We start from the raw sequence: 15145 nt of genomic DNA, 5'->3' as shown, positions 1-15145 counted from the left end.
GTAAGTAACAAATATGCTTCGGGGAAATGTATCGGAGTAAAAGTATACATTTTAACTAGTAAATGTAGTGGAGTAAAAGTAAAAGTTGGCTGAAATATAAAAACTCAAGTAAAGTACAGATACTCCCAAAAAATACTTAAGTACTGTAACGAAGTATTATTACTTCGTTACATTACACCACTGGTCATAAGTGAATTATCAGGGCTGCACTCACAAACATGCTCAAATTCACTGTTACGTAGATAGAGACTGCAGTGACTGTTTCCACACCGTGTCACATTGACATAACTTTTGATAACGGCAGTGTATGACAGCTATTGTGGACATGTGCTTTTGTTTACAGCCCTGTCTGTTTGGAGTGTGTTAAGAGGCAGCAAGTATTACAAGCTCTTTATTTGTGTGCGTAAAGACCTTTATAGCCGTTTGCGTCTGTGCACGGTGGCACAAAAGCATGCTCTTCGGCCCACTGACTTCACTATCTCCCGTGTAGCTTACAAGCTAAGACTACTGGGCTAAAGGAGACACTGTCTAATGAACTTGGGCTTTTGTGTCCTGAGTGGATCTCATTGGTTTGTATAATTTATTTGAGCTAACATCATAGCTAAAGTCTGGACATGCTATTCATTCTCTATTTTTTTTTTCTAATAAATTCCGATAATGCGCATCCGCTGTATGAATGCAGGACATACATAAACACACATACACGTAATCTCATCCACAACATGCAGACACAACCACAGTTTAATTTGGTCACAGTGGTTTATTATGTGGCTCCTGGCTTTACCTGGCGACATAACTCTTATTATAGCATCTGCGGGGCGTCTCGTTAACACAGCCAAGACAGCAAGGCCTTTACTGTCCTATTAACTACTGTAACCATCGAGAGAGGGGGTCTTTATGCCCTCGTCCACAGAAGCATCCCTGTCTGCACCAGGAACCGAAAGCTTTTTGTACTATGCGGTAGGGTTTAAAAGTCTGTGATTACTTGTGAAAATGCTTCTATGTTACATTGATTTAATATAAAAGTTTGAAAAGAATCTCAAAGACATAGATTGAAATATTTGTCATCAAATTCTTCTATTTATGGAATTCAAAGTATACAGTGTTGGGAGTAACGCATTACAAAAGTAATAATATTACAGTAGTATATTACGTTTTGCTGTAACGCAGTAATATAACGCATTACTAATCAAATTTGAGACAGTAACTAGTAATATATAATGTATTACATTTTGGAAGTAACTTGCCCAACACTGAAAGTATATAACGCACAGTAATTTTATAATATTACAACCTACACTGCCATTCAAAAGTTTAGGGTCAGTAAGATTTTTAATCTCACCAATGTTGCATTTATTTGATCAAAAGTACAGTAAAAACAGTAATATTGTGAAATATTTTATGATATATGTTTTCCATTTTAATATATTTAAACATTTAATTTAACCACTACTCCAGCCTTATACTTAAGAAAACATTCTAAAATGCTGATTTGATGATCAAGACAAATGTATTATTATCATCAATGTTGAAAACAGCTGTGCTGCTTAATATTTTTGTGGAAATCTTTTTCATTTTCAGGATTTCTGAGGAACAGAAAGTTCAAAAGAACTGCATTTACTTGAAACCGAACTCTTTTGCAACATTATAAATGTCTTCACTGTCTATTTTTTGTCCATTTAATGCATATTTCAGGAGAAATATATGAGACAAAGCTGATACACAAATAAGAATAATAAAAAAAGATAAAAATGATAAATGAAACATAACAAAAAGCTCCAGGTCTCCTAAGTTATAAAAGGCTCAACTCTGAGCAATACAATTTTCCTCTGGGAAAGTGTTGCCATGTAACACCCTAAATACACAAGCTTTTCTTAATTACATTTTATCTCCAAGCACATTATAAATAATTTGCGATCTTTATTTACAAGTGTTTAAAGAATTAATGAAACTTTGTGTTTGATACCTTGACCCTTCCAAAAGAAATGGCATGATGCTATTTTGTAGATTGTCACCTCTTCTTTCCACTTTCCTTTTACTACTCTTCTTTCCTCCCTGAAATGCATTTCTTCTCCTGAGAATACGAGGCCACCCAGATCACAAGCTTTTATCTCTTTAATGCCACATGTAACAATCCAGTCGTGGTGGCTTGCTTCTTATTTGTCAGTTCACGGACGAGAGAAATATTTGACAGGAGGGTTTGGAGAAGACATGCTGGCTGCCTCTGTCTCTTATATTTTTTTTACCTAAACTACAACGTAACATTAATGTAGACCTACATACCGGGTATCTAAATATGATTTTATAATTTTATGCTATATAGACCTACCACATTACCCTCCACTGGGTGTAGAATGAGCAGCAATAAACTACATTTTGGCATTTTATAATACTTCTGTGGATATTTTGGTGAAAGTAACTCAAAAGTAACTCAAAAGTAGTGTAACGCATTACAATTCAGAGACAGTAATATTGTAATGTAACTAATTACTTTCAAAAGACAGTAACTAGTAATATATAATGTATTACATTTTGGAAGTAACTTGCCCAACACTGAAAGTATATAACGCACAGTAATTTTATAATATTACAACCTACACTGCCATTCAAAAGTTTAGGGTCAGTAAGATTTTTAATCTCACCAATGTTGCATTTATTTGATCAAAAGTACAGTAAAAACAGTAATATTGTGAAATATTTTATGATATATGTTTTCCATTTTAATATATTTAAACATTTAATTTAACCACTACTCCAGCCTTATACTTAAGAAAACATTCTAAAATGCTGATTTGATGATCAAGACAAATGTATTATTATCATCAATGTTGAAAACAGCTGTGCTGCTTAATATTTTTGTGGAAATCTTTTTCATTTTCAGGATTTCTGAGGAACAGAAAGTTCAAAAGAACTGCATTTACTTGAAACCGAACTCTTTTGCAACATTATAAATGTCTTCACTGTCTATTTTTTGTCCATTTAATGCATATTTCAGGAGAAATATATGAGACAAAGCTGATACACAAATAAGAATAATAAAAAAAGATAAAAATGATAAATGAAACATAACAAAAAGCTCCAGGTCTCCTAAGTTATAAAAGGCTCAACTCTGAGCAATACAATTTTCCTCTGGGAAAGTGTTGCCATGTAACACCCTAAATACACAAGCTTTTCTTAATTACATTTTATCTCCAAGCACATTATAAATAATTTGCGATCTTTATTTACAAGTGTTTAAAGAATTAATGAAACTTTGTGTTTGATACCTTGACCCTTCCAAAAGAAATGGCATGATGCTATTTTGTAGATTGTCACCTCTTCTTTCCACTTTCCTTTTACTACTCTTCTTTCCTCCCTGAAATGCATTTCTTCTCCTGAGAATACGAGGCCACCCAGATCACAAGCTTTTATCTCTTTAATGCCACATGTAACAATCCAGTCGTGGTGGCTTGCTTCTTATTTGTCAGTTCACGGACGAGAGAAATATTTGACAGGAGGGTTTGGAGAAGACATGCTGGCTGCCTCTGTCTCGAGTGACTTTATAGCTGCGAGCGTGTTGTGCGCCGTGTTTAATGTGTAAATGGAAACAGATATCACCAGTTTGACAGCACTCTCTTGCTTTAAAAGGAGGGAAAAAAATAACATTTCAGCTGTCATCTCTCAATTAAGGCCCTCTCTGCCAAAATTTAAACAAGAGCCCTGGCATCCCGGTCTGCGAGTTTAAACTAGAATGCTTTTGTTTTGTTTGATTGCTCTTGTGTAAACTTTAATTTGGAAGAGATCTAAGATGACATGACACAACAGGGAGAAAAAGAAAGGGAGAGAGAGAGAGAAGATGACGGAGGAGGACACTGAGAGAGAAATTCAGGGCAGAATAAAGAGAAGGCACAAGAATCAAAGAGTAAGAGGAGAGGACTAAACAGAACAGAAGTGAGTTGAAGAGAAATAAACTGAATGGAACAGAACAGAACAACAGAATTTCAGCAGCAATCAGGACTACACAAAACGGGATAAGAAGAAAAGATAAGAACAAAAAAAAAGTGAAGTAAGGTGAATAGAACAAAGCTACAGAGGAAAATAAAGCCCATTTCACACAGAGATTCTGGAGAATACACTGATAATGTGTCCCTGGACCATTTGATTTTGGTTCATTCACACTGCTAGTGATTTTCTGGAATCTGTGCGTGCATTCACACACATCCCGCAAAGATCCCATAAAGACACATGACATCAGGATGTGACATGTAATGTTCGATCACTAGCGCATCGCGTACCATTCCACTAACCTGGCGAACGTTCTCAGCTTCAGCGCGGATAGTGAGGAGGAAATGTTACTAGGTCCCCATCCCAGGATCAATCCCGGGACGTGTTTGTGTTCACACAGAAGGCACTCTGGCAATTTTCTGGGATCAACGCTCTGTGTGAAAGAGGCTAAAGTGAAGTGAACAGAACTAAAGAGAGCAGAAGTGAACTGAAATGAAGAGGAAAAACAAAAAAGACAAAAGTGAATTGACAAGTGAACAGAACTGAAAAGAACCGGACAGGGGTGAAGTGAAGTGAAAATAACTCAACAGATGTAAACAGAAGTGAATAGAAACTGAAGAGAAATGAAGCAATGTTAAGTAAACAGAAGTGAAACGAAGCAAACAGAACAAAACTGATGTGAAAATAGAACAGAACAAAAGTGAACAGAACAGAAGTGAAGCAAAGTAAAGTGAACAAAACGAAGTGGAATTACCTCAAAAGAAGTGACCAGAAGAAAAGAGAATTGAAATGAAGAAGTGAAGAACAGAAACAAAGTGAAGTGACACAAACAGAACAGAATAAATCAGAAGTGAAATTCAACGAAGTCAACAGAAGTGTATGAAAGTGAAGTGATGCGAACAGAACAAAACAGAAGTGAAATGAACTGAACAGAAGAGAAGTGAAGAACAGAAGCAAAGCAAAGCAACACAAACAGAACAGAGCAAAATCATGTGAAGTGAACAGAAACAGTGACAAACAGAACAAAATAGAAGTGAAGAGAAATTAACTCAACAGAAGCTAACAGAACAGAAGAGAAGCAAAGTCAAGCAAACAGAATAGAACAAAATAGAAGTGAAATTAACTCGAGAAGAGAAGAGAAGAGAAGAATTGCCCTAAAGTAAACACAACAGAATGGTACTGAAAATTCTCTCGTTAAAGTGACCTCAGTTACAACATCACCCCTGTTGCAACTGTAACTACATGAGTTTTCTCCTCCCATTCTGATGTTGGAGCGAGAAGGGAAAAGCAGCCAAAAGATAAATAAACAGCAGCGGCAGCGCAGGCATTCATAAAAAAGAGCCAAATGATCAACACATTGAGTCCAGCTGTCTACGCGGAGAGAAAAAACAAATAAGAATGGAAATGAAAAAGACAGAGGAGCTGCAGTAAATTGCTCTTTAATCAGCTCCCCATTAGCCAATCCTAAATTAATTAAAGCTTTAACTTGTTAACAGGTGGAGATCTGAAACGACTTCCTACACAAGATCAGCCAGGCAAACAAGCCACAGCAATGATTTCCGTACTGTTTCAAAGAGTTTGGTTAGCACTTAGTACTAGGTTTGTTTGAACACACTCTGTGAGTGTGTGCGTGTGTGTTTATGCAGAACATAATCAGTGGCACAAGCCACACTAAGGCAAGCATCACTATTGCTATTGCTCATCTTATGTGCTTTACTCTTGTTGGGTATCTGTGAAATGGATTTAAACATGGATTTAAAACTGAGTTGAATACTACTTTTATTGGAAGCTGAGAACATAAAGTACAGTGAATACAAGTTGCTGTAACAACCTTAAAAACTACATAGCAACACTTTGGCAACCACCCACAAAACCCATGTGATAGAGTTTTGTATGAACCAATCACATTTCCATCAAAAAATGTAGAAATCTAGTTAAAAGTCGTCATTAATTATCTATATATTATAAAAGGTTAAGAAATACATACTAGGAGAAAATGAAATAGAAAGAGAATGTCAAAAGCACAAAAAAGAGATTACAGGAAAAGGTCATCAGAAAACATGATTCATTTAACCTTTCGAGAAAGTCAATAGTTCTAGTGGTTTCACTTCCATCTGAACTTGCCATAATACGCACAGATGCCAATGAGAAGTCATGAGGGGTGCTATGAGAACACGTCATATGACATCAAAGCGCCAATGAAAATGAATTAAGTTTCGAAAGAGCAAACAAACACACACACAGATGATGTGTGAATGAGAAGAATCAGCATTAAGCAGACAGGAGAGAGTAACAGGAAACATGACGAAGCACCATATGACAACATCTCTTTGATCAAGGAAGTGTATTATTGAATGTTTGTGTTCAATATGAATTAAGCTCTACCGAAAGACAATTTTAGCCATTTTATTAAAACAGAGACTTATTGGAATAATTTTATGTGGTAATAAACTTTATGCCACAAATGCTTTATTGAACCTCTCAGATGATAATTAAAGTGACTCAAAAAATAGACAGCATGCAAGACAAAGAATAGGACAGGGAGAGAAAAATCTCTAAATGGTTGACTTTTTCTGTGTCAATCTATTTCTAGATAGAGGTGGAGGAGAGGGCTGAGACAAAGACAGACAGAACCAGATTAAATCCAGTAGAGAGGACGAGACCGAAAAGACAGAAAGAAATGAAGAGAAATGTAGCGAGTCATACACACATAACTGGAAGCAGAAGCAGAGGGAAAGACATAATAAGAGCAGCAGAGGGAGGGAGGTTCGAACAGGAGAGCCCCCTCAGCACTGCTGATGGCCCTCTACGGCCTTTGTCTTAGTTCCCAGAGCCATCATTTAGACTTGTATTTGAGACATTCCACAATAAAGATGTCAAATAGAAGGCAAGTCTATCGCCTCTAGGGAAACAGCCTGGAGTTACTCCAAAGAGACCCACAGCCAAGATAACCAAGAAAATACAGAGAGAGGGAGAGTGCAAAGACAGGACGGGAGAAAGAGAGAGAGATTTTAAGGAGGAGGATGAAAAGTAAAGTTAGTGAAAGTGAAGAATGAAGGGCTGATTGTGAAGGAAAGAAGTATAGAGATTACCATTCAGTATTATCACAGTTTTTAGGCACTGTATTATGGTAACACCTTGATTTTATGGTCACGGTTCCATGGTTGTACCATAGTATTCAAAGAAATAACTTAAGAACAACTTGCTTTTTTTACGGCCAATAGTTCAATAGTGGTAAGTTTCTACCTATGAAATCATATAGCTACAACAAGTGATTTTGATCAGAATAACATGAATGCATTGGACTGCCCGACAAAGACAGACTTTATTAGCGCTACTGCAAGTGCAAATGTTCGCAACATTGTCTCAACCAACTGCGTGATTTAGGGGCAGGACTGTTTATTTGGTCTAACAATGGAGGACGGAGGGAGTGCAAACATTTTTTTTCTTAGTTGTTTGGTTCTTCTAGTGGTGAAGAAATGACCAACAGTCTCAATTATTTTAGTAAACTGGTTGCATATTATAAATTCGTAAAATCTCATTCAAATGTTACATATGATATCTACTCTCATCCCCCTAAAGGGGTAGGTTTTCAGGTGGACCTTCATTTGACATTTCACTGACATTCTAGCTACAAATCATACATTTTCATACTAGTCAGACTGTACAAATTCATACAAAATAAATCACCAACTGGGGTGGGATTGGGGTGGACATTCATGGTGACGTTTTACCTACAAATTGTACATTTTCATACCAGTCAGATCGTACAGATTCATATGATATTGCCAATTAGGGGTTGGATTGGGGGATCTTCACTGTGATGTTTTACTTACAAATCGTACGTTTTCGTACCAGCCAGATTGTACAAACTCATACGAAATCTCCGACTAGGGGTAGGGTTAGGGGTGGACCACCTCGGTGATGTTTTATCTACAAATCATACGTTTTTATACCAGTTGGATCGCACAAATCATTATGAAATCTCCAGCTAGGGGTGGGGTCATGGTTTACCTACAGTACAAATCTAACATTTTCGTACCAGTCAGATTTCAGAAATTCATACAAAACCGCCAACTAGGGGTGGATCTTCATGGTGACGTTTTAAATCATACGTTTTTGTACCAGTCAGATCATACAAAAATCTTTCGGAATTTCCAACTAGTGCAATGCTTACAAATTCTCACAAATGACACACTTCATCTTTAAGTGCTTTGTGATATCTAATTACCATGGTATTACTATTATCTGATGTCACCATTGTACCACCACAGTTGTTTTGAAAGAGACACAAATTAGGGAAAACCATCTAAAGGAATCATGCAAGTTGATGTAGCAAGGCAGAGGAGGTGCTAAAGGTCTCTGAAGGTCTGAACCCTGGTGTCCTGCTCTGGGATCCATCATCATTACAGCGTCTAATGACAAATGATGACCTCAGCATCCTGAAACTCAGCTCGCCACACATATTTGCTTTGGATTATGAGAGCAGAGAGGAGATGAGAGCGGCTCAAGTTCTTCATCCAGCTGCTCAGAGGCACATCAGTGCGGTCCTCTCTCTCTTTATCTCTTGCGACATTGATGTTTGGACTGTAATACGAAGTCACCATGACACCATAAAGCCACCACACTTCAGGTTGATAAGTCACATTCAACCAAAGTCACATCTGCACTCACTTAGAGGGGTAACGCAGACAGACTCGCTACAAAAAACAAAAAACACAAAAAAAACAACTTTTTAACGAATTCTTGAATCCCCACAGCAATCCAGCAAAACCATGAGACCCGGCCCTAACTCTCCGGGTTATGGAATTTCATCTTTGAACTATTTCAATAAATACGAGATTTAGTCAAGTTATTCATTTTCTCTCAGCCTTTTCTTCCCCTACTTCCATTTTTAACTGCTAACATAAACATGGGACCTGACTGCCGATTTCTGGGAATTGGACGCGATTGCGCCACTGGTGACATTTGGGTGATATTTTTAAGAGATGAAAATAATTGCGAGGTTCCTGTAGGCATGCTCCTGTCACAACGGGGAAGGAATACTGGCGCTAGATGTGGCTCGGCTGGCCTTCTCCGAGGCACTGCACGGAGATCACTGAGGCAGATTTGTTTACGTTTGCGAAGGGGGTCATTACAGAGATTGTTAGCCGGGCAAAGAAAGCTCATCTGTAAGTCCATCAGGAGAGGCAACTGAGTGTGTATATTTCTTTCTAGCATCTTACCAAGACAGTTGTGCCCGTCATCTGCCAGCATGAATCCGTCATAGCATGTGCACCTGTAGTTCCCAGGGATGTTGATGCAGTCATGAACACATCCGCCATTGTAGTCATTTTCACACTCGTCCATATCTGAAAAAGACAGCACACACACAAAATGAACCTATTGAGTCAGTACAGATCAGACAAATATACCCAAATACAAATTTAAAACCCAGCAATATGAAATAGTTTTTTGGTGCACACTGAAGTTTCATAGGTTATGCATAGGTAACCCTTAGCAAAGACTGCTTCAAAGTCAAATCTTACCTTTGATAAAAAGCAGAGGTTAAATAAGGAGGTTTAAGAAGAGCTGGCTTATGAAACAAGCTTTCATTGCTGCTGAGTTTGTACAGCAGACACACGTAAATGGGGACAATAAAATAAACACAATGTTTCTCTCTCTTTCACTCACATACACTTGAGAACATTGAAATCAGATAGACAGCAAGTGTCTGTTTTCTGCCAGACGATGATCACGGGTGTCTGCTTTGTGTTTTGCGCTACCTCAGAGTGTGTGATTTAATAAACCTGGCTTGTGCTCTTGGAGACATATGGCACAAACTAAAAATATCCACGTTATTTCCCACAAAAAAACACTCACAACCCACATTGCGCAACTACGGCTATGGGGACAGTGAGAACTGCGTTTAAGAATGTTTTGTTTTTCTTTTCTTTGCAAAAACATCTACTCAAAACCGAAAATCTATCCACACAGTAAAATATTGAGTGTACAGTAAAACACACTAGTGCACATACTCATGCCACAAACACAAATCATACACACTTGCAGATATACACCAAAATTATGGAGGCATAAATACTTCACTAGTATTTTATTGGTTGTTTGCTTCTTTTGTCAATCAAAGAGAGTCGGTTTTGGCTTATTGTGAAGAAAAGGGCCATCACAGTAGACAAACACAGAGCAAACTCATCACAAAAACATCCATAAACACTCCAGAGCAAACAAAAAGTTCATGTTACACTACCGTTTTATCTAGTGAACATGCTCCCGAAGAGTACTACATCTACAGGAAGGAAGGGAAAAATTAGATGGATGGAGGGAGACCCCTAAAGGTAAATGAGATGGAAAAATGACAAATTCAAAGGTTAAAGTTTAGATATCACCATATATAAAGGCCACTTTAAAATAACACAGTGAGTCTCATACAAACATTATTATGAAATAATCCACACAGTTAAGTGATTGAGACTCGCTGCACCCATCAGTTGCATTATAAAGGCAAAACATCCAAGAACAGTAAGAAAACAAGTGTGATTCGAGGTGATAATGTTTTTAGGTGTCTGTGTGTGTGTGTGTTGCGGCCGTTTGCAAGGCTAACAAGGTGCCAGCGAAGGTGTGAGGGTGACGGGGTTGTTAAAGAGGCGAACAGCCAGTTAGCTTCCAGCTGACATACTTCCTGCCTCGGAGCTGTTGTTGATATGTGCCGACAGCGAGCGGCTGATGCTTGCTGCAGTTTCCGCTGTCGACACGCGCAGATCTCTAATCGAAGGAGAAGTGTTTACACTCAACATCCCATCAAGCAGATTTAGCACCTCAGCAGGGGTGGAGCCCGCAGGAGGCAACACCTCAACACCCCTATGGTCCAACATAACACGTCCAAATCCAAACTGCTGAAAAACGTGCCATGCAGAGAGCAAAGAAAGAGTGGGGCCCTGCAAAAAACACCTTTTTGACTGACTAGGACAGAGACAAATGATGACGCCTTGCTAATCTGTTTCTCTGTAAAGTTTCCCACCCCTGGTGTTTAGTACAGTTGAGCAAGCAGAAAGTGGTAAAGAAGCGTACAACTTATATAAACTGAAGCATGTGCCACCTTAGATTTTGGAACCACATTTCATAGTTTCATAATTAATATGCACGTTATTATAAAAAAAAAAAAATGCTGGTCTTAATTCAGAAATCACTCATTAAGTCAATCCATATATCTACTTTTGTCAACATTTAGATTTAAAGGGGTCATATGATGCGATTTCAATTTTTCCTTTCTCTTTGAAGTGTTACAAGCTCTTGGTGCATAAAGAAGATCTGTAAAGTTGCAAAGACTAAAGTCTCAAATCCAAAGAGATATCCTTTATAAAAGTTGAGTCAACCACGCCTACCTAAAACGGCTCGTTCTAACACGCCCCCACATGTCTACGTCACTATGTGGGAAGATTTGCATAACGCCGCCCAAATGTTCACGCAAAGAAAGAAGGCGTAACTTTTATTCTGGCTGTAGTATTGTTGTTGCCGCCGCCATGTCGTGAAGGCGCTGTGTGTTTTTTTGTGAAAGCGAAACTACTTTGTTTGGCCTTCCAAAAGAGGACACGACTAGAAATCAGTTGTTAAGTTGTATTTACAACACTGTTCCAGAACAGTTTAACCCAAATATTCAGATGTGTGCAGTGCATTTTATGGAGGACTGTTTCCTGATCCTGGGAGAGTAGACTACAATGTCGGCTGTTCTGACTCAAAGACTGTAAGTAGGTTTTTTATATTTAAAGAGTTTTTATATATTTAAAGCGAGTTTTTTTGGGCAGTGTAGAGTAGGGCTTGTTGTTTGTCATTTCTCCGATCACAAATGCAGACATGGTTTTATGTTTACGCCGCGCGATGCAACGCAACGCGTAAAAAGACAGTATAAGTCATTATAATCCGTAATTATGTCCCCACTGGATGCAACGAATGCCTCGTTTATAATGGGTTTTCATGTTTTTGTCTCGTCGCTCCGGCCGGGACACGGCATCACAGTATGGTAAGGGGCATAACATTTCCGTCACACGCTTGAGGTATTCGGCCAATCACAACGCACTGGATAGCTGGCCAATCAGAGCACACCTCGCTTTTCAGACCGATGAGCTTTGTAAAAATCTACGCGTTTCAGAAAGGCGGGGCATAGAGGCGAAACATTAATGTACAGTATGTGGAAAAGAATGTGTTTTTTGAACCTTAAACCGCATAAACACATTTCATTACACCAAATACACAAAAGAATGTTCTTTTTAGCAACATCACATGACCCCTTTAACTCTACTCATTTAAGGTTTAACTCTACATATGTACTGTATAAGAGGAAGTGTTTCTCTCAGGTCCTGTAACTGATCATTTTTAATCACTACTTCATTTTCAATGGTCCTACGATGCAAAGTATTTTCTTAAAGTACAATTGCTGCATGTAGTCTCTCAATTAATTCAATACCATAAAAAGTGCACGTACACTACTGATCAAAAGCTTGTGTTTGTTAATATATTTAATGTTTTTGAAAGAAGTCTTGCTCAAAAATATAGTAAAAACAGTAATATTGTGAAATTATTCCAATTGTTTTCTATTTTAATATATTTTTACATTTAAAATCCTGTGATGCAAAGCTGAATTTTCAGCATCATTACTCCAGTCTTCAGTCTCACATGATCCTTGATTCACCAGAAATCATTCTAATATGCTGATTTGCTGCTCAAGAAACATCTCTTATTATTATCAATGTTGAAAACAGTTGTGCTGCTTAATATTTTTATGGCAACTATGATATAAATTTCTTTCAGGATTATTTTATGAATATAAAGTATTTTTTAAATAGAAATCTTTTGTAACATAATAAATGTCTTTACTGATAGTTTAATGAATCCTTGCTGAATAAAAGTATGAATTTCTTTAAAAATGTTACTGTCCAAATAGTAGAGTATAATAATACTTACAAAAGAATTTAAAATGCTGGGTAAAAAAAGTTTTAGATGAATTATAGCATGTCGCTCTACATACCACTGCTTGGAATTTCATGTCAACTACATGACGATTTTAAGCTTTTTAGTGTGTGTGTGTGTGTATGGTGGCACATAAAGCAGCAAAGAGACTGAAGTGTCCTGTGAGGGGAGGGTCAGGGATGACACACTCAGACAGCCAATCAGAGCATCGGGAGCTCTGTGACGAGTCCGCAGACACCAGGCAGACAATGGCCTAGTAATGGGCAGACACCTCCATCTCTCATTCCATTTATCTGTCTCCTCCTCACCACCCCCCATCCCCTTTTCTATCATTTTCTCATTGAAACATACAAACACACATCCAGAAACACAACTACACACACACTCCGACTCAGAGACTAGGGTGCTTCTTCAGCGGCGACAATTACCTGACCTCTTTCACAGACAGAGATAAAAAAGGAATGGAAAGAAAGAGAAAAAGAACGAGGCAGACAAGACAATGCTCTCCCAGGTAAACTCACTGACCTAATGCTGAGTCATGTTAAGGCATTGTTTTATCACTCCATCCCTGCAAATAAACCCTGGCATCATGGGGGATTTGTGATCTGTGTGGATTCCCTTGTGAGCTCCACCCACTGATGAATCTCATCAATTAATCAATTTGCACAATCAACAAAACCCAAAAGGGTACGGAAGGAAGCGCTATGTCACAACTACCTCATTGCATGTTATATATATCTCCAGAGAAAAAGAACGAGGCAGACAAGACAATGCTCTCCCAGGTAAACTCACTGACCTAATGCTGAGTCATGTTAAGGCATTGTTTTATCACTCCATCCCTGCAAATAACCCCTGGCATCATGGGGGATTTGTGATCTGTGTGGATTCCCTTGTGAGCTCCACCCACTGATGAATCTCATCAATTAATCAATTTGCACAATCAACAAAACCCAAAAGGGTATGGAAGGAAGCGCTGTCACAACTACCTCATTGCATGTTATATATATCTCCCTTTTGACTTCAAAGCATGTAATGCGTGTAGTTTTTGATAGTCTCGCCCCCAACTCATGCCATTGGTTGAGCCAATGTTGCTGTGTCATGCTGGTCGGGATGCTCAAACAAACAGAGCAATGTTTTGATCGCACCTCAGAGCTACAGTGTTTACATTTTTCAGGGGAATCAACCTACAAATGGCTTACTTATGGTTGTCTCTGAATATTAAGCTGGATAGCAAAAAGTATTTTAACACTGGAAAAAGACACACTTCTGCTGTAAGAGCATTTTAATTGCATTATGGCATCTAATGTAGGAAATACCATCAGATGCATTTTAAAGTGTGAGTTTTAATGATGTCCACCAGCCCTCAAAAAAACATCAGCTACATAAAGTAAAGCAGGTTTACAAATCACAGCTTATATATCACTTGACTTTACGCTGACAGAAACAAGCAAATACACATTCTTCTGTTCCTGTTTCATCGGCTTTGTTTCTGGAACAATCAGAATCCAAATCTTTCATCGCTGACAGTCATGGCATCATTCATGATAATACAGAGAAGTTACAGTTACAAACTCACAATTACAAGCAGATGAACCTCAAAACACCTCAAAAACCTCTTACCATCGAAAGGAATATTTATTTGGAATTACTAAAAACCATGTTATAGATTGATCTTATTGGCAATCAGGAGACTCCATCTAATCTCCATTGAATCTCATTGGTGTATAGAAGCTAAAATTCTATAAAATAACTATAAACTATATAGTTTTATAGTTATATAGAAACTAAAAAATTTACACACCTTCAGGTCATCCAAGATGTAGATGGATGTGTTTCTTCATCAGAACAGATTTGGAGAAATTTAGCATTACATCACTTGCTCACCAATGGATGCTCTGCAGTAAATGGGTGCCGTCAGAATGAGAGTCCAAACAGCTGATAAAAACATCACAATAATCCACAAGTAATCCACATGTCTCCAGTCCATCAATTAACATCTTGTGCAGCAAAAATGTGTGTGTTTCTAAGAAACACTTCCATCTTTAAACCGTTTTTAACTTCAAACTGTCAAAGAAACAAACTCATCCATATCTTGGATGGCCTGAGGGTGAGGGTGATATTTTCAGCCAAATTTCATTTTTGAGGGAACTATTCCTTTAATGAGGTCTTATTTGTGATTTTTCATTTTCTAATGAAT

The 15145-nt window shown here is 37.9% G+C and overlaps 1 protein-coding gene across 6 annotated transcripts in view; it reads right to left on the bottom strand.

The window, feature by feature from the left end:
- LOC107743513 (signal peptide, CUB and EGF-like domain-containing protein 1) overlaps positions 1-15145 on the bottom strand; it is a 78831-nt gene that overhangs the window by 57954 nt on the left and 5732 nt on the right. For all 6 annotated transcript variants that reach the window (XM_016556758.1, XM_016556787.1, XM_016556793.1 and 3 more), the window contains exon 4: positions 9210-9335. In XM_016556758.1, the coding sequence (XP_016412244.1) occupies positions 9210-9335 (126 nt within the window). The remainder of the gene's footprint in view (positions 1-9209; positions 9336-15145) is intronic.

This window comes from Sinocyclocheilus rhinocerous, unplaced genomic scaffold (genome assembly GCF_001515625.1).
Source record: "Sinocyclocheilus rhinocerous isolate Xijiao unplaced genomic scaffold, SAMN03320098_v1.1 scaffold551, whole genome shotgun sequence".
Taxonomy (NCBI): domain Eukaryota; kingdom Metazoa; phylum Chordata; class Actinopteri; order Cypriniformes; family Cyprinidae; genus Sinocyclocheilus; species Sinocyclocheilus rhinocerous.
Note: the sequence above shows the minus strand (reverse complement) of the source record. Positions and strands in the feature narration are given on the sequence as shown.